The 26284-nt window shown below is 38.9% G+C and overlaps 1 protein-coding gene across 1 annotated transcript in view; it reads right to left on the bottom strand.

The window, feature by feature from the left end:
* TOX (thymocyte selection associated high mobility group box) overlaps window positions 1-26284 on the bottom strand; it is a 285613-nt gene that overhangs the window by 10101 nt on the left and 249228 nt on the right. The window contains exons 5-6 of the mRNA XM_057736365.1: window positions 21081-21311; window positions 10711-10791 (exon numbers count right to left, since the gene is read on the bottom strand). Coding sequence (XP_057592348.1) covers window positions 10711-10791; window positions 21081-21311 — 312 coding nt within the window. The remainder of the gene's footprint in view (window positions 1-10710; window positions 10792-21080; window positions 21312-26284) is intronic.

Raw genomic sequence — 26284 nt, 5'->3', positions numbered from 1 at the left:
CTGCAAAAATGAGTACGTTAGTGCGTCTTCTTTTTTGCCTTATAGTTGCTTTAATTTAAACAGAAGAAAAATCACTCACAATTCCCATACTATCAAAACGATAAAATATATGTAGTTGTAAAATGTTTTCACTGTTTATTTCTGTAGCCAATAATCACATCGTTATCTAGTGGTGTGGTACACACAGCTGTAAGCCTGAGCTTGTATGCGCACATTTGTGTGTATGTGAACACAACATGACATGTTCAGATATGATCACACGATCGTCCCAGGAATTCCAAGAATGTAATTAAAAGTAAATTTAAATTAAACAAACCTAAAGGGATAAACTTATGCCACACTTAGAAATCACTAATTGTAGTGGGTACAGATGCTTTGCAAGCAGTTGGGCTGGCGTCAAGGGCCAAAAGCCAGTCCTGGCGAGCAGTTCTAGGGACAATAACCACTTTGCCCCCAACAGTTTCCAAGGTGTATTAGAGAGGGTTTGTGGGAAAATAAGTGTCCTTATAAAACAAGTTTTATGTGTGGGAAGAGCACGGGGCCTCATCACCGTTAAGTGAGCACCTATCCTGCAGGACTTCTCAGAGCCTTCAGTGTTAATGTACACTGAATCTCCAAGGGACCATCACAGAAGTCTTTCCTCAGTAAGTCATTGCGCTGAAATAGTTTTTAATGGAAAACACCCGTTCAGAAGAATAAATTACACATGCATATTTATAATGACAAATAGAACATACATTTCAATTTAAATAGTCATACTTCTCGCCTCAAATAAACTAACTTGTATTGCCCTCAAATACATATTTGAATTATATCCATCCAGGTGTAATATCAAAATTACCCTTTGTTTCATATTTACTGGAATACTATCTGCATAGTGAATTTCATATTCTAGGCCAAGGACAGTGACACCATTTTCTGAAGGAATTAGGAAGTTGGTACCTTCTCAACTATAGCCTGGAAGAGCTAAGCTACAGACACATTAAGGCAAATTCAAAATAAACCATGAACCAAATTCTCCTGAATTCCACTTCCTAAATAATAACATGTGGTCCAACATAAAGTTAGATGATAGATGTGAGCGACAGAGATACAGACAGACACACAGAAACAGACAGCAACCTACTTGAGATACTTTATTGCCAACCTTGAGAAGACTCTTTCCACATGGTAACTAAACACAAAACATTGTCTATCCAGCCATTGGTCTGTCATCTGTCTTCTCCATTCTAAAGCATGTAGACATCAGTACTGCTAAACCTATTTTGAAATAGTAGCAGTTTTAATCACTAGAAGGACTATAACAAAGTCAAATTAATAGATTTCCAAGACTAAGGATTTAGACAGCATTTGAAACAATTTTTAACACAGAGAGAAAGAATTTTGGGGAAGTTACATGTTTTCTCTATACTTCCGAAGTTGTTGAATATGACAAGATAAATAACGCATCTAGCTTCGTGCCTACGCAAGGCAGGCACTCCATTGGGGGTTCTCTTCTTGCAGTCTCTCTTCACCATGATGTCCTGCACCATCAGGAAAGGATTTTTTTTTTTTTTTTTTTTTTTGGCTGCTCGGCTTGTAGGATCTTAGTTCCCTGACCAGGGATTGAACCCGGGCCCTGGCAGTGAGAACGCTGAATCCTAACCACTGGACCATGAGGGAATCCCCGGAAAGGTTTTTTAAAGGCCAGGACTGGAGTCTCCTATGGCCCATGTGTCTGGCACACCAACAGGGACAGAGGAGACACACGTGTTTGCTGAGTGACTGAATGATACCACAAGCAGCCACTGCTGTCCTTGCTGAAGATTCCTGATAAGACATGCCATTTCTCTTCCTCAGGGGTGAGGAAAGATCTGAAATCTTTGAAAACCTACAGAGTATCAGACTGATCCTCACTTTCTGCTCTCATCATCAACCACACCCTTCCAGAAGAAATGAGAAATAAGAACCCTTAGCTTTGCCCTTTGGTTAGGTACTGTGTGCTTCGTTCCCCACTGGATCTTGGGTGGATGGCAGGAAGCAGGGATGCTTATTGTGTTTCACCCATATTTTAAGAACTTGTATCTTTATGTAGAGATCCACTAATTTAGACGGGGAGAAAACCTGCTTACAGCTTCACTTCTGATTAATTCTTAATCAGACTAATACAATAGACAACCTATTAATTACAGGGCTATTTTATTGTTTTGGAAGATAGGCAGAACAAGTTCATTTTCCATAGCAAAGTGTCATGAATTCATAATCTGATTAAATGGAAATATGAAGAAATCATAAGTTTAATATACTCTCACTGTGATTTTCTTCCAATTAAACTATGAAAGCAAGGCTACTATTTTGCAAATAATTATACTGTATATGAAGACCTCTATACCTTTCATTCAGAAACTAGGATTACTTTCTCACACAGACTAAATCATTTAAATTTGTTTCTAATTTCAAACACACTATCCACTTTTATTTAGTGGTGTGTGTTTTGTGTCGGTCACCTACCAAATGTGATCCTATCAGTGTATACACAACTGAAAGTCAACCCTCGAATATGACATTTTCATGGGATGAATGTGTATTTGCTGTTGGTTTATGAGTAAGTTCTATTTCCTGTTTTCTTTTGGGCCACTTTTTCTAAAAGATGTTTTCTATAAGCAAAATGTTATATGTGCGTGGGTGGGGCATGGAGACCTTTTGGGTCTTTTCAGTAGTCTTTCACAAAGGATACAACTCTATAAACATTAAGCTACTTCCTATTAACCAAGTTGTTGATTGTCCCAGGTAGTTTCAATCCCATTTATTTTGTATAATGAAGATAATACTGCATAGTGTATAAATGCTCCCTTTCTGGGATGATAAGTGCTATAAAAATGAAAGATTGACAAAGCAATTGTTATTTAAAATAGCAAAGTATAAACACAACATAAAGCTCAGTGGAAGCAACAACATAGGAGTTGCTGAACCAAATCAGATTAATAGTCCATCTAATTTGATTCTTGTTTCCAGCACTGACCAGTACTTCATGCGCTGGAAATTAAACACAATTTATGCACCTACTCAATTGTGCATTGTTACTTCTGGAAGGAAAATTCTTCTTGGTCCTTGCAGGTGATTAGCTTACACCCTGAAGCATGAGATTTTATTACCTTTAAATCTCGATCTGGGCTTACAGAGCTGCAAATTTAATGTTAACAGTCGTAAAATGATCCATCCTATTTTCAAATTCAGACTAAGTATTTGTCTCAACAGCTCTCTATGGTGTGAATTCTATAAGTTACTTTCATCCTGTAAAAAGAAATCATTTCTTTTGTTTCGAATTTACTATCCTTTAATTGAACTGAGAATTGTGTTTCTCTACTATCAGTCATGGCAACAGAGAACTTTCTTAATTTAGTTCAACATTGTCCTATACCCATCGTCCTCTATAAGTTTTGGCACCACAGCTCAAGGTAGGGACAAAATCTCATATTTGATGTGTGACCTTAAAGTCATGAATCTGATCACTTATACTGAACATACCGGAACATATTCATCCAAATGTTGTCTCTTTCCAGGCTGGCACTTTCGAGCAGCTGTACGCTTATTTCCATAACGCTGCTTTTACGTGGAATATTTGGGGACTTCCCTACAGGATTCTCTTCAGCGCCTGTGGGACATCACTTTACATATCCTCAGACAACTCTTCGTCTTCGGATTGTGAATCTGAGTTTTGGAAACAGCTAATAGTCACTTGAAGCCAAGTCTGTGGGATGTATATGGGTGATGTTTGGGGAAAAGAATGAGGTGTGAAAACAATGTAACAAGATTGATTTGCTAATGTGGCTCATAAACTTTTGCTGAGTGAGGTTCTAAAAGAGGAGTTTCAAAAATCTTTTAAACTCTAGAAGCAATAATAAAATAAGTTTGTAGCCTCCCAAGGTGACTCCTTTGAATGCAACACTCATTTTGGGAATATAAATTCTGGTCTATGTGGTGAAATGAAACTAGTTCCAGTTGCTTTAAAGTTATACATTGTTTTCAACATAATTTAGACTCATGTCTAGGAATTCCTGAGTCTATGGAAAAACTATATTTCCTTAAGCTTTACTTAACAGCCCAACCCAAAATGACCTTAAATAGTGTGTAAAACCACTCCAGCCCAGAAGCCGTAGGCTCCACAATGGCATGTATTCTTAGTCCTCAGGCTATTCGTAGATTCCCTCAACTGAAGGCTCATAAAGACCATTTCAATTAAGAAACCTATACAGGTGATTTTTTGAAATGTCTAGATCATTTCTTATCTTTAAAAAAGAATATATCTATGAAGCAATTTTTTCTTATTTTAATGCCACTTTTAAAATTTCTTTATAGCAAAACAGCCTTGCAGACATTGAAAATATGATCCAGCTAAATCTTGAATCATATACAAAACTTTCCTAGTTCTTTGCGCCCCTATCAATAATATTAAAAATAAAATTGATAATAATTGCTGGTATTTATTAAGTGCTTTGTTGTGTTCAAGGTTGCAAATCATGCAGTTTACATCAAATTTCCTATTTTATTTTCATGGAACCTAATGTATCTTCTCTGTTTAACACATTAGTAAGTTGAGACTTTAAATAGCTGAATAACATGCATAAACAAGCAGCTAGGAAGTCAGAAACGTTGAATTTGAACCTGCCCCAAGCGCCTGGGGACGCTTCTGCCCTCTGAGGACTCTTTCCATGTGACACTGGTCGTGCCTTAGACGTTCTTTAACGTTCTCCTTGGTGCCTGTAGAAGCACAGATGCTGAAGATGCCTTCAAGATCTTCTCCAAACTTTGTTTATAAACCTTTGCTTCCTGCTTTTAAATTTCTCAATGGAAAGAAATTGCCTAAATAATCCAAGAATTTGGTAATGCTCTCCATTCAGAGTAAATTCCTCTAGGGTGACATGGCGTCTCCATTCTTGTTCTGGATTCAGAGAAAAGGGAGCACGAGGAATCGCTGCCTATGCCTGACACCCGTCATGGGGTGAACACGCCCACATCTGTGTTTTTCAGGCTTAGTAAAATCAAATCTGCTCTTCTCTGCTACCATCTCCTGCCCTCCCTCTCAGCTGCTTTATGATTCTTTCCTCTACAATCTCTCCAACTTCCCTCTTTAAATCATAGAGTCTAAAACTGAATAGGTTAGTTATTCCAGGTCTAACCCAGGTTGTGTTTGCAGCAGCCAATGGTCCCTTTCCTGCGTCCTTCAAAGCACATGTGTGTCCATGGCAGAGTGGTCTGTGCTCGGCAGGTCTTCTCCAAGCAGATCTAACCCTGGGCGGGTCTGTCAGTGGCTCCACGTGACCAGGTGAAGCACGTGCACAGCTGAACAGCAACGCACAGAGTGGAGCTTCCCGAACATTCTGCGGGCCCCAGTGTCCTCTGAGGGTCTTGGGCAACCACCTCTGGTGGTGGGTGGTTGCTGGAAGAGAGTGGGCAGCCTTCTACCCCTCATCCCCAGTCTCATTTAAACCAGAACAGCTTTCCTCCTGGCTGGCTAACATGTAAGAGCTGGCACAGAAGTTTACTATTTACTGAGGATAGCAAGAGGTTGTAGTTCTAAAGATATAAAAATTGACAACCACTCGGGGTAGAGAAAAGCCTACAAGCTTTGGAACAAGAGAGGGAGGAGTCTGAGTTCTCCCTCTGCCACCACCAGCCTCTCCTTGGTCTCTTAGGCTCTCCAAGTCATTTAGTCTCTCTGCCTAGAGACTGTCTAGAAAATGGGGCTAAATCTTACTTTTTGGGTTGTTGTGATGATGAGTAGAAATATATGTAAAATGCTAAGCACAGCATGTGACATGTAGAAGCTACTCGATAGCAAGGTGCCATGCGTATTTGTGTTGTTATTGAAGAAAATTTGGTGTCCTGCTGAGAGTGTGTCTGTCTTGTCATTTCCAAGTACAAAGGTTAGAATATTCTACTACCACGGAGTTTTTTTATTTTGGGTTAACTTCAATTTTATTTAGGTCTGGAGTCATATTAATTAATATGCTGGGTTAGATGGTATATAATTCATTTAAGCTAAAACGTAATTGAAAGGAGAGGAGCATTGTTAATCTCATGAGAGTCTTATAGGTGGAGCCATTGTTCACTGGCTGTTTCTATTTTTTGATTATGATCTGTAAGAAGCAGCTAATTTTAGAGTATAGTTTCAAACCTCTCAAGTATCACAGAACATTTACTTTGGTCTGTTGTGTTCATCTTTGGGCTCTCAGCACCGAGCCCTGTGCCCGACGTGGAACAGGTGTGCAGCCCTGGCTGGGATACAGAGTAGGGCCTGGCGTGGAAGTGGCGAGAAGTGGCTGATGTGACATGGCTGCACATGAGCAAGGGCGAGAGCTGTTGGCCCAGGGATGCAAGGCCTTATGGGATGAAACAAACACATTGTATAGAAAATTGGTGCCAAAATATGTAGCTCTGGAGGAGTAAATCAAAATTGCCAGCAAGAACTTAGGAAAATGGACACAGAGCTTTGGCCAATACAGTATTTCACTGACAAAAGTGACCTTGGGAAACCATCAACAAAACAAAAAGACAAACTGTGGAATGGGAGAAAATATTTGCAAATGATGAAGCAGACAAGGGGTTAATATCCGAAATACACAAACAGCTCATACAACGCTATATGAAAAAAAACCCCCCAAAACCAAACAATCCAATCAAAAATTGTCAAAAGATCTAAACAGACATTTCTCCAAAGAGGACATACAGATAGACAACACGCACATGAAAAGATGCTCAACGTGGCTAATTATTAGAGAAATGCACATCAAAACTACAATGAGGGCCAGGACAGGGAGGGTGGGAGGGAGTCGTGGGAGGGAGGTGACATGGGGATATATGTATAAAGATAGCTGATTCACTTTGGTGTGCTTCAAAAGCTGGTACAAGAGTGTAAAGCAATTATATTCCAATAAAGAGCTAAAATAAATAAATAAATAAATAAATAAATAAATAAATAAATAAATAAAAATAAAAAAAAAAAAAGTAGCCAGAATAAACAAGAGGATTTTTACAGACTATAAAAATCCAAACTAAATATCCTGGAAAAACTTGGATGTCTTATAAAGTTTATTTGTTTAAGTATCAGAAATTAATTTTCTTAATAAACATGCAGTAAAATTGAAAAAAAATTAAAAAATGTCTACAAATAAGAAACGCTGAAGAGGATGTAAAGAAAAGGGAACTCTCTTACACTGTTGGTGGCAATGTAAATTGGTGCAGCCACTATGGAAAACAGTAGGGAAGTTCCTTAGAAAACTAAAAATAGAGCTACCATACGATCCAGCAATCCCACTCCTGGGCACATATCCGGAAAAGATGAAAACTCTAATTCAAAAAGACACATGCACCCCAATGTTGACAGCAGCACTATCTACAAAAACCAAGACATGGAAACAACCCAAATGCCCATCAACAGAGGACTGGTTTGAGAAGATGTGGTCTCTCTCTCTGTCTAAAATGGAATATTACTCAGCCATAAAAAGAATGAAATATTGCCATTTGCAGCAACATGGATGGACCTAGAGATTATCATACTAAGGGAAGTAAGTCAGAGAAAGACAGATATTATATGATATCACTTACAAGTGGAATCTAAAAAATAATAAAATGAATCTATACACAAAACTGAAACAGACTCACAGACATAGAAAACAAACTTTGGGGAAAGGGGAAATGGAGTGGGGGTTGGGGGATAAATTAGGAGCATGGGAATAACAGATACAAACTACTGTACGTAAAATAGATAAACAACAAAGATTTGCTATATAGAAAAGGAAACTACATTTAATATTTTGTAATAAGCTATAATAGAAAATAATCTGAAAAATATATATAACTGAATCACTTTGCTGTACACCTGAAACTAACACAACATTGCAAATAAACTCTACTTTAAGCAAGTCTGGAAGAGAGAATGTCGGTGCTCCACCCTGACTTGTGGGGCAGGGGCTGTTTTAGGGAAGCAGGTCGAGTGCCCTGTCAGGACCGGGGGACAGCACAGACCAGCACAAGGACTGAAGCGGGGGAGGTCAAGGCTGGGCTCGGGCACTTGTCATCTATGTGATACTTTTTCTCTTTAGTGAGATGTTGATAATCAAGCCTACTTTGAGGGATATTGTTTGGGGAGTGAGGGAAGTCATTCACATAAAGTTATCTTTTAAAACATAAATCCGATCAAGCCATCCCCTACTGGAACCCATTCAGTGGCATCCCTTTGTACAGAGAATGAAACCCAGCTCCTGTGGCCATCCTGCAAAGCCCTCGTGACTTGGCCATCTTCCCAGCTTCATCTCAAACCACACTCCCCTGTTCACTCGGCTCTAGCCACACAGACCTCCTCTCAGTCCAAGGAGGTATTCTTGTAGCTGAGCCTGCACTTGCTGCACTGCCTGGTCGGCCCTGCCCCAGGCTCCCTGTGTCCTGTGAGCGCCTGTCTCTCTTGCGCTTAGCTCCAGGGTCACATCTTCAAAGAGGACTCAGCAGACCACCCTATCAGATGCCTTCCTTTATTTCCCAGAATGCTTTCATTCATAAAGAGCTTGGTGATTTATTAACTTATGTTTTCACTAGTGGTCTCCCCAGACTGAAGAGAAAGCTCCTTAAGTGCAGGGGATGCACCTGCCAGTTCTCCACTGTGTCCTCTGAGCCTGGCCCAGTGCTCGGCACAGACCAAGTGCCCGTGGAAATTCACCAGATGAACACCTGCATGAGTGACCGGGAAAGATGGAGCTTGGCTGGCACACTGTGGTCACCTGGAGTTGTGACTATTATTACCGTGTAGCACTTCATGATTGTGCCTGTAGACCTTTAGATCTTTCAGAATAGGGAAATAATTTAGAATATACTGAAAAATTATGTTAGAAAAATATATGTGTAAATACGAATGGCTGTTATTTTCCTTGTGATAATTTTAAATGGAAAAGCAATGGATTTTTACACGTTTCTGCGTGCAATCGGTGGATAGGCTGGTAAATGTTCTGCATGTGCCTGCAAGGTTACACTGCAAACATTCCATTCACATACAACATCAAAGGGCCATTTTTCTAACCTGGAGAGGGTGTTTATAACTTTTCTTCAATTTGTATACATACAATAGATAGTTGTACATAAATAGACATTCAACAGCTCCAGCAAAATTCCTGTTGCCAAAGAGAAGAAAAACGTCAGAGTAAGCTGTAAAGAAAGTGCTTGGTTTTTCAAATGTAGAAATGGCAATTCGCAGCATTTATACAAATTGCTGTATATTGAGGGCTGCAACTCTGAGAATGAATAGTAAGAAAAGTTGCAGCTAAGAGCAACTCTGAGGACACTCGTTTGGAAAGTGAAGGCTTAGTCAGTATGACAGCATTCTGGCAATCTGTATAACATTAACCAGAGTGCTGTGTATTGGGATTGAGACTTTGTGTATTGATTTTCTTGTATGTAAAATGTTCTGACTAAAACTTCTATTTAGAGTGCTCAAGAAGAAACTTACTTTGGATGAAATAAGACGAATTCATATACTCTCTTACATCTTGGGCATATTAATCTGAATAATACCAAGTGAGTATATAACCCAATTGTTGGATGGATCTAATATTTTGCACCTTGTTTTTTTTTTTTTGCTATAATTTTACATACATGCTGTGAATTCTATAAATGTACAGAGGTGTGTGATGGTATCAGCAGAAAATATAAATAGCTTCAAAAGGAGTTAGAAAAATTAGAAAGTGTGAGATTCATAGTGAAATAGTGCAGATGAGCCAGGACTTTTAAGGTTAAGTAATAACTGTTAAGTTTTCCCACATCATACCTTAGAAGTGGAACATAAAGTTGCATTAGACCAATAGTGTACCGAAATTTCTTATACTTTTGTATTTTGTGCTCCCTTTTCTTCTCTGCATCATATATTCAGTGTACATTTTCCCCAAGGAAAACTAACATATAATTACTTTAGAGTTGTTGGAAGGGGAATGGATATTTGTGGATAAAAGAGAATATTTTTTGTGGGTGAATGTAATGAAGTTCAGAGCCCCACCCCACACTGAGCTGACTACCAGCCACATCTGAACTTAAGATGACACAGTGTCCAATCCTCACAGCTTCAGCCCTGTCTCTGAGGTTACCTGCCTGAGGAATCTATAAAAGGAAATACAGCTTTAATAATCCAACATCAAACAGAGTTAACTCTTCAGTCTTTTATAACAGCAAGGGCTCATATTTGAGATAGTCTAAACCATAAAATATTTTTAAGTGGTATTTTTATTTTCAAGTGAAATGATGCATTTTTTTTCATTTGTTTGTTTGTTTTGGCAGGCTTATATCCTAATGATGTCGTAATGAGGCTAGAATTAAAAACAGTTGGCATCTTCCCAGCAAAGGCCAATGGGATGGGCTCGGGTGGTGGGGAGTGGAAGAAAATTTAAGAGTGGACTATGGTGAAGCAGAAAGTTGGTTCAGGATTAAGAATGCACTGTGACTAACCCACAAAACCAGTAATCCACAGGTAAGCAACATTACACAGAGGCCCAGAGGATGTTGTTCTGGTCCTCTAGGTATGAACAGATATTTCCATAACATATAGCTTTGTTTAGGATTTACTTTTTCTTTTTCAGCAAAGGAGATTGTGCAGAAATGCTAGTGCAACCCTTTATGCTTTCAAATGACCATCATAGTCGGCAATGAGATGGCCACAATCCATCCCAGTATCACACGGCTGCATGTTACCTTGGATACCAGGCTGGCTCTGTATGCTGCTAGCTGCTTCAGGTACTCCTTCTTTGCAGCCTCTGTTTTCTTTTTATAGACCTGTAACAACAGAGAGTCTTAAATTAGAGAGTGCATCTGCTTTTGTTTCCAGAGAAGTACAATGCAGAATGATAATTGTGTTTACACACATACACACACACACTGTAATAATATATATCTCCCCAAAGATTGTGTTTTCTTACTGAAACAGATTTTTAAGAAGTATGGGAAGAGATTAGATAAGAAAAAGATTAACAACAGTAAAATTTCCCATTTTACATAAGGCACATGAAAAGATTTATCTGGGTTACTTTGAGAGTGCAGAGGTAGTTGGCTTAGAAAGATACTATTGATGAAGATTCCCAGGGAAAGAAACCACATGTGAGTAAAGAAGCCATTCACATTCATATAATGGGCAGATAATTCTACAGTGCGTTCAGATCCCGATATATATCCTCCTTGCTAAATATAAAAACAAGGACAGAATTCAAAGATGATCAATTATATTCAATATGTCAATCAAAGAAAGTTATGGAGTTTTCAGGTCCATCACTATTTTAAAATGTTGTGCCTTGAAGTTCTATTTTCACAGACTCAGGAATCGGTGGTGGCAGTCAAACATATTTGCCGAGTGGCCAAGGACTGCACGAGTACCGTGCTGTGTAGTCTGCTCTGGTCATGTCCTTTCCAGCAAAAACACTGGGTGGCATGGATGTGTGGAAAGGTAAAAATGTTCTGAATTGAATTTTAGTTTACAGAAGCTTTTCATTTTTCATAGGGACTCATCTCAGAAATACAAGTAAAATCATTCTAAATTGAGCAAAGGTACTGAAAAACGACTTGCTGGCAGGCTAAAGGTCACATCACCAAGTTAAACAGGAAAAAGTCATTAGAGTCAAAAATGAAAGATTAGCAAAGTGAATGCACATGGCTGTCTGCTACCATGAAGTTCATTCTTTCAAGGGTTTTGAATCCGTTTTTGTCAATCTTGTGAAATCAGCCCTAAACAACAAAATATTTTTCACCGCTGGATGTATTTTCACTGATACGACTATTTTAAATTTCCCACATCTTGAATTTTACAGCAGGGAATGAGGCTTGGCTAATATTTTGTGTTGCTGAGCTCAGAACCAGACACAGGTCAGCGTGAAAAGTGGCTTTAGAATTAGGCAAAGTAGTTAAATATAAATTATGTCTAAAGACCACGTATCTGCCAAAGTCGGCAGGAGAGGTCAGTGTATGGTTTCTGATGTGGAAGGTGGTTGGCTGAACCCAGTCCCAACTGTGAAATTCAAGGTGTGAGAAACATTATTTACTCATGAATATTTTAATTAAAGCAGAACATTTTACTTAAGGTGAACAAATGAGCAACCTTGTCAACAGAATTATAAAGGGCCCTATGAAAGGAAGGTGCTAATTGCTCTCCCTCAGGGAGCTCTTCAGCCTAGTCTTTTATATTGGGCATTTTGGTATATTAAAGGCAATTATAATAAGGAGATTAATAATTCATACAATAGTATCATACAATAATTGTGTCATCTTTACAATATATGGAATTAAAGAAATTTTTTAGTAAAAAGCCAATTAATCCTTTGGTTCAATTACAAGAGAATTCTTAATTTACTGAGCTAATTATCGGAAATCAAATTCAGATCCTTTTTTGGACATTCATACATGAAAACAAATAAACACTAGATTACAGCAAATGTCTTTGAACAGTATGATTCATGCATATTATATGCTTTGGTTCAGCCACAGTCAGAAACACAGACCCTTACTGTTTTTTATTGATTTCTTTCTTTCTTCAAAGACAGGTTTCTGTTTGTAGTTCTCCCTCCAATCTCTTCTCCAAGACATAATTTATAATTAATGACCTTAAACTGACAATGTTTACATTTACTTTTAATACCTTAAAACTGTTTCGAGAGGGTTTTGCTCCCCCACAGACAGAAATCCTATTCAGGACTTTGAAGCAAATATTTAGCAAAAATATCTTTGATGGTAGTATGTTTTTGTATACTTGAAGCATTTCTATCATGGTTTTTTTTTATTAATATGCTACTCCAAGTGACCCCCTGGGTAGCTAACTAGGGTTCCTTTAGCTTCCAAAGGCACAAACACTGCCCAAAGCATCATTTTCTAAGTAGCATAGATAAGATGGTGTTGCCTGAGGGCCTGATTGTAACCTCTATCATCTTTCTTGCACTTGGTTTCTATTGTAACAGCAACAGCGTTACTACGGTGGGGCTCCCAGTGGTTAACATCCCACAAGGTGTTAACTTCCCTGAAATTTGTTGATTAACGACCCACCAGAGAAAGGTGGCAACTCAGTGTTTCAGGCTGAACATGTGCCCCTGTTTTACTGGGAGATCGATGTTATTATGGGCTACCTGACTAGCATTCAGAGCGCCCTGTTTCCTCCAAATGGCTCCCTATCGGCTATTGATGATTGGCTATGTGGGATCATCGTACAAGCGCCTAAATACCACTTTAGAAAAGAGTAAACTCATCACGTCACATTACATGGATTGATGGGTCCGCTCTTTCCTGAATAGCTGCAGATGTTCAGTGGGAGGATTCAAAGGGTGGTCATTTCAGGTGGTATATTTCTGTAGTTGTGTTTAAAGAGGGGTACCCTAGATCAGAATTTCAATCTGAGGCAGTTTCTCCAACAGTAATTTAGAACCTCCACCTTTGAGAACTAGCTAATGGCTCAAATATTATCCACCCTGTATCTGTTTATGATGCTTCCTTCTAAAATTGCATAAGGATGCTTTCTGAATTCTATGTTTGATAGAAATGTCTGAAGACAACAAATGTATGAGAGAATGATAAAAAAAAAATGTAAGAATTCCACATACTTAAATTCCTACTTCAGAACAGATATTTAAAAATCATCAGTAAAGAGTTCCTCAGAAACATTTCAAAGCTCTATTTGTGGGGATGGAGAACGTCTCCTGCTTGCAGAAACCAAGATGGCACTGGCAATGAACAGCCCCCTGCAATGATCGAGCCTTCCAGCCTAGAAGGATGGGTCTGATTTATGTCAGACTTAAGCCTGGGAAAGAAATGGTCTCTTTCTCTCTCAGGGAAAGACAAATATTTTAAAGAATTGTGATTCACACAGTAAATATTAGTACTCAGTTGAACTACAAAATGGCTTCCAAATGGTCTACAGCTGTTTGAAATAAAGTGCAAAGTTGGCCAGATGAGGATTTAAAAATCATAATACATCATTTATCATTTTCCCCAGCTCATCCAAACACTTTTGAATTCATCCTGTCCTAACTTAGTTATTTGCTGGGGTTTGTTATTCTAAGAAAGCTACCATATCCTATCTAAGGATTACATCTCAGAGGTGAAACTAAAACATATATAGTGGCTAAACTAAAACATATATCAAACAGCAATTCTAGAGAATCCATACTCTGTTCGTGTCATCTAGCGATTCTGTGAATCATTTTTTAAATTCTCTACATTCCAGCATGTATATATGTTTTTATAGACTAATATTCTCTAATTAAGATCAGCAGCTCAGTATCAGTGGATATGATGCACTCAAACAGAAAAAATTCTAATACCACCTGTCACTTTGCTTTTTTCACTTTCTGCTCCCTCGCCAAACAATCCATCTAACTTATACAGAAAAGTAACATCTTATAAATACCATTTAATTCCTTCTTCCTTCCTTCTTTTCGGTTCTGGCCCTCAGGTAATCTCTATCATAGTTTATTTCAACTCTTTACAGTAATAATAAGAAAAAACATAATTCTTCTAATTCTGGATTTTATTCAAACACTATAAAACTAAAAAGGCACTTTTCTTTTTGGTTAACTTCAAATGTGGTTTTTTTCCCCAGTGTAAGTTCATATTTATGGAAAATGTTTAGAAATACTTATGTAAGAAATAATAATTTAATCACAATTCCCTGTCTTATACAGTACTTGAGAAATTAACATTTGCAGCATCCTTTTTTTTTTGCTGTTTCTTAATCTGCTCTTTATTTTTTTACATTTTATTTTATTTTATTTTTTATTGGAGTATAATTGCTTTACACTCTTGTACCAGTTTTTGAATGCTGTCATTATTTAGGACAGTTAGAACAAGTGCATCTGTGTTTATACAGAACTTAAGTCCTTATATGCAGCTATATTTCCATCTGTGTAACTTCTCAGCATTTTCTTAAGCATTCCAGAACTCAGAGAACTTGATAAAGCAGTATTTGGAGCACTGAAAGTACTATACAATGTGACGAGAGCCTTGCTATGGATTCTTTCCGGGGACCCATCAAGTGCCCACACATAGTCTACACAATAATGGTGGGAGCTGCTTCTGGAGCGGTAGGGATCAGAAGCAAGCCCCGCATCTGAAAAAATGGCTGCAAAAGATATCTGATCTATTCAATCAGGATGATCACGGCAAAGACACCGTCGTTCAATTATACTTTACAACATAGTGAGTATCTATTAGGTGCCTGCATGGTGTGAGGAACTGAAGCTACAGAACCAAAAAAGGCATTAAAAATATGTCTCTATTGTGTGCATTTTTTTGTGTCAGGCACTATATATACATACATGCATATATATAATCAAATTGATCTGGTACCTAAGATCCACCTTTGTTGACACAACGGCTCCTCCTGGCTGCATGAGATCTCCCCTTGACGCCTCTCTTAGAACCCCAACTGTAGGTTCTGCCCTCTTTTGTCTACAGCAGAAGCCCCAGCAGGCAGGGCAGAGCTTGGTACATAGCAGGTGCTCAGAAGGTACCTGTGATTGAGTGCATAATCCCTCGTCCCAGGTGTCTCCTCTGGTGAGTCAGCATGGGCATGGGTGCTCACGGTAAAATACTGAATTGCATCTTCTAAATTAGAGTGGGCATCGATGGGAACAGAGGATTTGATATACAGATAGACAACACGCCCACCCCAAACAGCTTTACCAATAACACGTAAAGCACCATGGACTTGAGTGAATGTGATGTTCAAATTCTCTCTGTGCTGACGTCATGGAACCTTTCAAGTGAAATGTCTGCTTCTTCTGTGGAAAAGTATGTAATAGTTCTACGTGTACTCCATATATTTATACCCATGAAGGCATGCCATAATCTCATTTACATACCAATAATTATATGTATGTATACTTCCCTGTGTTTTAGAGGTAACTGCTAAGTTTTTACGAATATAAATTTTTCTTACATTTTAGTTTTTACGTGAACAGCTGTTTTATATATCCTTTACTCCTAGTTTAAAAAAAATTGGGGAAAATGCTTAATGTTTATAAGGAACTGGACAAGATGAACGCGTGTGTGAATGTGACAGTGCAACAGGATTTTGGTTAACCTTAAGCACTGTTGACATAAAATCCAAATTTTATCATAAGATATGGGATGGGGGAGAAAACCCCGGCAGCACTCCTGTAGTGGGTGTTTGAGCACCAGTGAGGAGTAAATGATCTGATTCCGTGGGCTCAGAGGATTTGTCAGCTGCCTCATAAGTACAATTCTGGCTCTTCATATCCCTGCTGCTTCTAATTTAGCAGGACAGGCTCATAATTGAAGCAAATTAACTATTTACACTTGCCACTTCTACCAGGGGAAGAGGACACAGCAGCAGGAAAGAATGAGCAGGAAATTACATTCTTCCCACTTGTGTCAGATCTGCCCTTATATAAACACATTAACAGTAATTTCATGAGGCGTCAAACATAGGAATAAATACTGAGGGATAAAATAATGAGGTGTTGCTATTGAGCTGAACTGCTATGGCTAATACCCTTGGATATGAATTATGCATCCTGAAAGAAGGCATATGTTACAACATTCAAACAGTTTCCCTGCAAGTGATATCTGCTCATTAGGCACTGGATCTCGAGTTAAATCCACTCTCCTCTCCCACGAAAGGGCTAGCATTTACAAAAATACACTCTCTGGGCACCGTGGGCTGTGGTTTCTCTTGAATACATCCAACTCTGAACAGACCTTCCACTCCATTTTTAGCCTAATAGCATGTTTATTTAGCTCTTTGGCGAAGCTTTAAAGCCATTTAATGTAATGTAAACAAGAACATTTTGTTTGTAATTTGCTAAATGTATTACAGCCCAACTGTGTCTCCAATTAGGAACTTAAGGTTCATTTAGTAATTTACATCTGGTTCTGATTTAAGGTGACTTTCCTTTCCCATTTTAGAGCTAACTTTCCACAGCTAAAAAGGACCCAAGATCGCTTTAAAGCTCTTTAGACCAATCCCTTCTGCTTCAAAGCTGGACGGACTCTTTAATTTAGTGGGGTTTGATTTGCTCTCTAACTGCAGACTCAGATGCCAGACTTCGATGACTAGAATCACAGAATTCAGAAATAATGGGGAAAGACAGGAAATTTAGCTGGACCTTCATAAAAAAATGATGCTGAGGGCTGCTAAAACTCCAAGGAGTCTAATACAAACCGTGTGATCTTGTTACGTTATTATTTTTCTTTCTCTGTAGGTTCCAGTCAGTGAAAGATAAGTAGCAAAGACCAAGATCACAGCCACACTTAAGTTTTATTTCCCTTTCTCCATCTGGTGCCTTTTTTAAACAACTTAGTATGCCTCTGAACTGGGCTCTCCATTGTCTTAGGATTCATTAGCATTTAAAACCTCCTGTTGGAATCCCAAACACAATCCTGCTCCCATTCCAGATTCAGCACCATCTCCAAAGTATTAAAATGGAGAGATCTCTGATATGTGAGGTTTGTTTAGTGGCTTTGGTAGGAACAATTCATAGGGGAGGTTTTGTGTTCCTGGAGGATTTTTATCACTTCTTTCAGCTTCCTTTTGATTTCTCTTCTTTGAGAGATTCTTCACAGAAACCAAAGTACATATAGTTTCTCCCTTACCATAGCTTCTGAAAAGAAAGCCCTGCTGGTCTGCAGTGGCTGCTTAGCCCTGCCTCAACGCCACAACGAGGAAGCATGCAACATAGACACACAGCAGCCCTAGGAGTCCTGTTCCCTCTGGCTGGCAAGAAAACATTCAATTGTAATCTCACTAATAACTGTTTTTCCTTAAATATTGTAATTTTCTGAGCCCCTAATAAGTCATCAATAATTTTGTCCATTTTCCGCCGTTTGTGTTTATATTTGTAGCTGTTCATAATGGTGGGCTATTATGACAATGGGATTTTTGAACAATTGTGGCGCATGAAACCCTAGCCTTCTACGTGAACCAGCTGCCTACACAATGCCAACAGCATCACGTGGGGCTGTTCTGCAACATGCACATTTGTCCTAAATTTGAAATGTAATGTCTGCCTCTAATTGGCTCCAGCAACATTCCTTTAAAAATACACGGCAGTTTGTGTGCTCCCCAATTTGAATATTAAATGAGAGTAAAATACAATTAATTTAAGTTTGAAACAGAGATATTATATTATGTTGGCACAATGAGTTAACATAAAGGGAAAGAACAGGTGGTAACACACCATAATCACACTTTTGGATATACTGCTGAAATTCTCTTGCTGCCCAAACGTGCATTCTAGGCGGGCATGTATGCTTCGCTGGCAATTCCTGCAACTGTTCGAGATGGGCTGCCACGTGGCAGCACAGCAGCCCCATCTGATGCAATATGCTCCCTTTCATAAGCCTGGTATCTGATTTCATTCATTGGACCCTCTCTCTGCTTGTCCCTGGGATGGACTTGTACCCTATATGTGTTATAAACCACCCTTTTGGGCGTACTCTGCAGTTTCACTATATTAAGCAAGTCATCTTTTAAGAGGAAAGGATAAGCTATGGTGAACCCGTCAAGTCAAAGGAACATCAGGCATGGGGACAAACCATTTTCGAGTGACTCAAACTGCCCCCAATACCTTGTTTTGATAATAGTGCTCAAATGTTAAAATATTAACTTTTCTATAAGAGAAAAAGTTAGTTATTTCTATTAATATATTTTCCTAAGCAATCTTAGCATGTTTTTAAAACTGCATTTTGATTATGAAATTACTTTACAATACCCTATGAGTTAAATAGGGTCAGCTATTATATGATTTCATCCTTCATTTATAAAAAAAATTCTTCAAAACTCCCACAACTACTTCCATTAAGAGAGAACCCAGGCACTTCGCTGGTGGTCCAGTGGTTAAAACTTCGCACTTCTACCACAGGCGCATGGGTTCGATCCTTGGTCGGGGAATTAAAATCCCACATGCCACTTGATGCAGCCAAAATGCTTTAAAAAAGTGGGTGGGATGGGGTGGGGAGAGACAGAGAGAGACAGAGAGAGAGAGAGAGAGAATCCAAAGACAGACTCATTACAAGTTACTTATTAAATTGGAAATAAAAGAGAAAGAGGAAAATGTTTAGTCATCACAAGTACACTCAAAAGAATTTACAAGTATTGAAGCCTGGTCCCGATCCAAGAATACACACGGGGTGGTCAGAGCAGAGAGAAAGCTATGTCTTGGTGCTTGGATCATGGGTGGAGCAGGGACAGGGATGGGGTTCGGATTCCTGGTGGATGTGCCCTCAGTTTGTCTGTGAAGCTCTAGTGAGTGGAGGAATGAGCTCCTGTATAATTCCACCGTGATTGTCCAACATCGGGGGGGACCACACCCTATTTAACTCATAGGGTATTGTAAAAAGCTTTGGAAGTGTGAGAGCAAACTGATCCCAGTTAGGACAGAAACCAGCTCTGAACTTCTCAAACAACTATATTAGGTTTTCGATGGAATCATAAAATACAATGTCAACCACGCTCTTGTGAGATGGGTATTTTAATCGACTGCACAGAGAATGTTTCTGTAGTATGTTTTCTGTCCTCAGAGACAACTCTTGTAGCAGAGCTCCAAGTGGTAGGCCTGTGCTTTCCTATGAAGCCCTTCCCCGGGGTGGGCAATCTTGAAAAGGACATAAGAAAATGTGTAGAGATTTCAATTTGTAAAGGACAGTTTTGGCTTACAGTAATGGGGGGTTGGAGAGAACTGGGCAAGTAGCGTCTATGTTTCCTTAGCAACTGGTTTTACCATTACAACTATAATTGATTTCATGAATTGGTTAGAAAAGAACTGTAAGTTGAATGATCAGTTCTAGTGATAAGTTCTAGTCACAGTGTGTAATCTTAGACAAAACAATCAATAGAATGGGACTTTGTCTTATTCTCTGCTCTATCCCCCAGTGTCTAGAACAGTGCCTAGGGCATACAGTAAACACTGAACAAATATTTGTTGAATGAATAAGTGACTGAACTTAACTATCTGGCCTCATTTCATAACGTGCAAAATTCAGGTAAAAGTATCTATGAGTACTGAAGCAGAACAAATGAGATAAATCATGTAAAAGTGTTCTTAAAAGTATAAAACATGATATACATTATAGCAGATATTACAATATACAGTTCTTATAGATGTACCAGGTTTAAGATGTTCTGTTTCTTACACACTTCCGTGGACCTGATGAAGAGAGGTAAAGGTCTCTGTCAAGAATCCAGCATGAGACTAACCCATCATTAATGCAACTCAGTATTCTGCAGTAGCTAAAGCTGCATCTACTTAATCGTTTCAGTGACTGAACTTTAATGATAATGTTTAATTTTTCCTTCGTGACAATGAAATTCTAGATGATGACAGTAGCAATCTAGTCCCTGGTTTAGAAATCCGGGATCAGTATTGCTTCTTTGTTGAGGTGGGCTATGTCTACACACTGAACACTTTCTCTCCACGATTCCCATCCTCCTTAAGACCTTCTGGGCTACTTGCACTAGGCTGAGATACAAAGTGTCTCACGCACTGCCCCCCGCCCCCCCAAGAGTGTGGTCCTCAGTCACACCATGGCAATGGACAAGAGAAGAAAACCAGGCATCTGGGCCCATTTAATACAGCCTAGAAATATGGTACAAGTGGGACTGAACAGCATACTCTGGTGGTCTTTAGCAAACAGCTAAGGGTAGAAACCCTTAAATCTGAGCTTCATTTAGTAAAGAGCAAAGAGAGTTTTGATGACAAAAGACTAAATAGTAAGTGCTGAAGACAGGTGTGGACAGTTCTCAAAATACTTTCAGTATCTCCTCTGTCTTTATGATCGCAATGACAATATTAAGGAATGAGGAAATCCTGGCTGGGATATGTAAAAATCCTTTCCAAAGTACCTACACAATATAAACTTTGAAACAAAGAAATTAACATGCTATTTATAAAAGAGCAATGAAGGAGTATAAAATTATGTCAGTCCCCTGAAGTCTGGTTCTGATGGGGCACATTCTTATCCTCAGTTCTAGTATCTGAGGAATTCACCCAAGGTCCTCAGAAGCCATTTCTTTAGAATGCATACCCTTTCTCAAATCATGTTGATTCACTCCATTTTGCATCTTTTCTTACCTGTTTTTGCTCTTCTCCTAAACCATCCCACATTGAAGCCACAATTTTAGAGACTTCGCCAAAGGTAGCATTTGGATTTTGGCCCTTGATGGCAGCCTGAGTATCACGAAAGAATAACGCATAGGCAGACACAGGCTTCTGGGGCTCATTAGGGTCCTTCTTCTTCTTCTTTTTGGGGGTTTTTGGTTTCTTCCCCATGTCGGAGGCAGGTCGCTTCTCTCCACCATTGATCTGAAATAAAACAAAATCTGAATTATAGAAGAATTAAGAAAATTCTGGGGTAAATCATATTGCTCTCCCTTGAGACTTACATAGATACACTCACCCGTACACATCACACAGACACAGATATTTCTAAGGGACATTTGATTTTGTAGTTGTTGCTGGTTTTCAAGTAAAACTTCATATTTCATGATATTTTCATATGCATCTTTTTCTAGTCTAATCTATACAGCTTTAAAATAATTTTATTGCTTCTCTCTATAATACTATACTGTTAGATATTATACCTTAACTCCCTCAACTTTTCCTTTCTCTCATTCAGGAAGCTGAATGATGAGCAGCGTCGTGACTACGACAGCAGCAGTTTCCTCGTGTAGTAACCCTGTTGTATGAACAACCTAACCTGTTTTCTTTGGGGAGTTTATCCTTTTCCCCCTAATTAAGATTTTTAAACAATAGTGAGCAACATGTCCAATGAATCAAGTTGAATGACTTTTGGTGTTGCACTTAGGTCTATGAAATGCTGCTGGGAAGGCCTAGCAATACTCATGGCATGGAGAATGGCATAATCTAGACCCTAGATCAGTGTTGTCCAACAGAGCTTTCTGCAATGGGGGTGAAGTTCTAAGATCTGCACTATTCAATATGGTAGCCACTAGCTACACATAACTAATGAGCATATGAAATGCAGCTGGCAGGAATAAGAAACAAATTTTAAATTTTATATAATTTTAATGGCTTTAAATTTAAATAGCTACATGTGGCTAGTGGCTACTATATTGGAGAATGCATCTCTGGAAACTACATTCTCAAATCTAGACATTTCTGGAACAGCTTTAATACTCAGCTTAAGGATAGATTCCATTTTCTCCCATTGTCCTTGAGTATGAATATTTGGATAATCTGAATTGTTATTCTGATGCAAGGCACAAAAAAACCCCATAATGTATTTGAGATATCTGCATGTAAACTTTGATACTAATTATATGTGATGTCTCTTTATCCACCTTTATAGAATGAGAGATTTGGGCTATGATTTCTTTCTAGTTCTAAAATTATATGAATCTACATGAGTATCAAGCAGTGTCTCTGAAGGAATCCTTACCAGCACAAAGGCCCATGTGCACTGTCTCCTGACGAAGTCACCATTATCAGGGAGGTTCTGCACCCTCACTTTCTATTGTTGTGATTGTTGTTGCTTTTTTCTTCTTGGTAAACAATGTAATATGTGTCTTACTCAGATAAATTGCCAGGCAGGGTAATTTGTGTAAAATAACTGCCACCATTGGAGAGGAAGCATGATCTCCTGAGACGCCAGGGGATGTAACATCAGAGGATCCACAGTCATGTCCTCCTTTACTATTTTTAGCTGTGAAATCTTGGCACGTTACATAATTTCTCTGGACCTCCATTTCCTCTACCGCAAACCAGTTGCGGTGCCATTTTGTGACTTAAATATGTTTAAAACTTTAAAAAGATATTCAGATGTTAATTATGACGTGGGGTAACTTTTTACTGAATGAATGGAAAGAAATGACCTTAATACTAATTTGTGATGCCATTTGGTCATGGTTTAAAAGATATGCACTGGGAACCAAACAGAGACAGGAAAAAAACTAAGTGAATTATTTGTCTTTGTCTTTAGTGAGAAAGTTATTTAAAAGATTATCATTTTGAAACTGTCTACTGAAGCAGATCGAATACCTCCAGGGGGACAGGATGCTCTGAACCGAGCTGACAAGGTAACGCAGGTTAACACTAGAAGATAACTTCCCCAGGATGGGTTTGAGGTGATCCTGTGAAATGACTGGTCCTCAGGTAAATCTGTCAAAGGACAAGGATGCTGCGACTGGACTGTTGATACTGGGCAAACTGGTGTAATGGCTCTAAACTAAACATGTAGGCAAATACGACCTATTCATTCTCAATAGTTGAATGTTAGAATCATCTGGGAAACTTTTAAATAATATCCTGATGTCCAGCTTTAGCTCTACATGGATTAAATCAAAAAGCCTAGGAGCAGGAGATGCTGGCCTCAGTCACCCTTAACTCTACTCCTTCAACTGCCCTTTAAATACTTCAGAGACGCAACAAACATACAAGTGAACTTTCTCTTTGCCCCAAGCCTATATAGAGCCACGTCTTTCTTCTTTTCACGGCCAGACTGCTCCACGTGGTCGTGCTGGCTGCAGGCAGCTTTGGCAGCTCACTGTGCCTTCCCGTTGCTTAGCTCTCCGTAAGGTCACCAAGGACCACACTGATAAATCCAGCGGACTTTTGACTCTTCCCCGACTTGATTTCTAGCTGTGAGTGCCCTGTCTCTTCCAAGGGTCCATGACATCACAGTCTCTGGGTTTTATGCCTATCTCACTGTCCTCACTCTTTCCAGAATCACTTTTAGGCCCATCCTCCTCCACCTGGTCATTAAGTAGTGGTGATCCTGAGGTTTTTTTGTGCTGTAGACAATCTCTTAAGACGCAGGGTTTCCATTACCATTTGTGGGTGCATGAGTGTCAAATTCATTTCTTCTGAATTGTGAATGCAGAGAAACAATTGCTATGACATTTTTATCTTCTAAACATAACTATTCCTATATTCAAAATAATAAAATATCAAGAAGAAAAACGAAAAGGATTCAAGAAAGACCACAATGAAAAATATTAAAAGAGAAGGGATCATGACACCGGAGGTGATATTGCATCAAGGATTGGGAATATTTAGACGAAGGGAACAAACTGTAGGGAAATTAATGCTTATCCATGTGGAATATTTATCTGGACTCCTTTTAAATTTTAATTGAAAAATTAGTGATCTAGCACGTTGAAATCTCCATAATTGCAGATTACATCAATCTCTGTAGAAAGTAATCAAATGTCAGTTGTAGAGATAAATTTCCCATGATTCACTGAAAATGTTTTTATTAAAAGATTTCCCCAAATAGTTTAAATACTTCCCCTATTCCATTGTCCAAAATTGTGTTTGAACTGCTGATATTTATGCTTCCTTTCTTTTTAAATTGGTATTTAGACAACATGGTGCACATTTCAGATCTACTGGAAATGTGATACCTTGTGATGACAGGAAGGACAGTTATCCCCCTACTGGATAACATGGCTCTACTTTCTAGGGATTCTCTGTGGAAGCAGAAGAACCTGTTACTGCCAGTGAGAAGCTCTAAGTACCAAGCGTATGAAAATCACAAATTACTGTTTTGAGGTAACGTATAGCAACCCTGTAGGAATCTCTAAGCAACTCCACGCAGCCAATCAATTGGTTGGTTTCCTGGAGACCTGCCCTATTTCCTGGCTTCTCCTGTAGGATTAGTCAGATGGAATCTTCTCCTTTAGTAGAAACAAGCATTTTATGATTTCTGCCTCCATGTTTTCAAGGCGCAGGAGACATTATTTATGCATCATGGAGTGTCGCCCGGAGGCTTCACCTGTATGTGTACCTGAGAGGCACGAAGCTGTGGAGCTGGGGTGTCGTCCCCCATGATGGCCAGACGATCAGCCAGTCTCCTAACATTACATCAGCTTTGTCTTTGTGATGCCTGAAAGTGAGAGCATTTTGATACCTTGTCCTTTTAAATACTCATGGTTCACCTCAGTTTGAATTATCTGTCATGCAAAAAAACTGGCATCTGAGTGGACCAATCTACAGAGTACACATAAAATATTCATTGCTCAAGATTCACTGCCTGTCCTTCGGTAATTAAACTAGATCACTAAAACTATATTTTTGGATCATAACATTCTGACCAGTTATAAAACTGCCCTCATAGAACAGAACTATGGTTTAAGATAATGCTCTTTCACCAAAAGCTGATATTAGAGGAAAAACGAAGATAAAAATTATGTATGAAAGATTTTTTTAAAATAAAATGTGCTTGAAGGGAATCACTGTTATCTTGTTCAGTGTTCCTTGTATAAAGGCTCACTGGGTCTGCACAATGTCTTTGCTTTTAGGAGGCAATACAACAGGGTACAAATTCCCTGTTGTGGTTTGATGTCTAATGCACCCACGCACATGGGCAGCGCTGTGTGAAGTGAAAGCTGTCTGCCACGTGAACACTGGGCATTACCTCCTGATGTGTGGGGGTCATATTTTTTCTTTTGCATTTTGCTTGTGTTTGGGAAGGTACAGAAGTGAGCTGCTATTTTAGAGTCTGTATAATGAACTGGAAATTTGTCAGGCCTACTTTCTAGCAGTTGTTTCACCACATATTTGAAAACCACATGATCATTTCTCATATATAAAGCCTCCCTACAGAAAGAAATGTTGCTATAATTTGGATCCACTTACATTCCAGGAATGGATTACATTTTGAAAGACACCTGGCATTTCTGACCATCAGCTGTTTGGAATGAACACAATGATGAGAAATACGACTGTGGTGAGGAAACCAGCTAACTGGATTTCTAATACGTCCCTGGACCTTAATTTTCAGTATTGTCTGGACCGTGAATTCTCACTTAGACGGGTGAAAGCTTATCATTTTATGTCCTAATTTTCTAAAAGACCCTGACTTCTTCAGTCTAGAGCATCACTATCTCATGGAATTTTCTGGAAAGATGGAAATGTCCTCTGCACTGTCTGAGAAAGTAGCCACTAGCCACATGTGGCTATGGAGTATGCTGGGCTAGAGCAACTGAGGAACTGAATTTTTTATTCATTTAATTTTAATTAGATTTAAATGTACACAGTCATATAGGACTCGTGGGTACTATACAGGACTGCACAGCACTGTGTACTGGACATTGCTTTAGAGTATAGCATTTCTAGAGTCACTAGGGTTCTAAGACTGAAGAGTTAAATTTAATTCCAACGTCACAATCTTTGCAATACAGAAGGAACTGTGAAATGCAAAAATATAAAGTCTCCATGATGATGAGCACATTGAGAGTAAGGACAAGGTCCTGTTAAGCTTTCCATCCTCACAGCATCAGTACGGAGTCTTACGTGCAGTGGGTCACCACACATTT

Source organism: Hippopotamus amphibius, chromosome 5 (assembly GCF_030028045.1).
Source record: "Hippopotamus amphibius kiboko isolate mHipAmp2 chromosome 5, mHipAmp2.hap2, whole genome shotgun sequence".
Classification (NCBI taxonomy): domain Eukaryota; kingdom Metazoa; phylum Chordata; class Mammalia; order Artiodactyla; family Hippopotamidae; genus Hippopotamus; species Hippopotamus amphibius.
The sequence above is the reverse complement of the archived record's forward strand: the minus strand, read 5'-3'. Positions and strand labels throughout refer to the sequence as shown.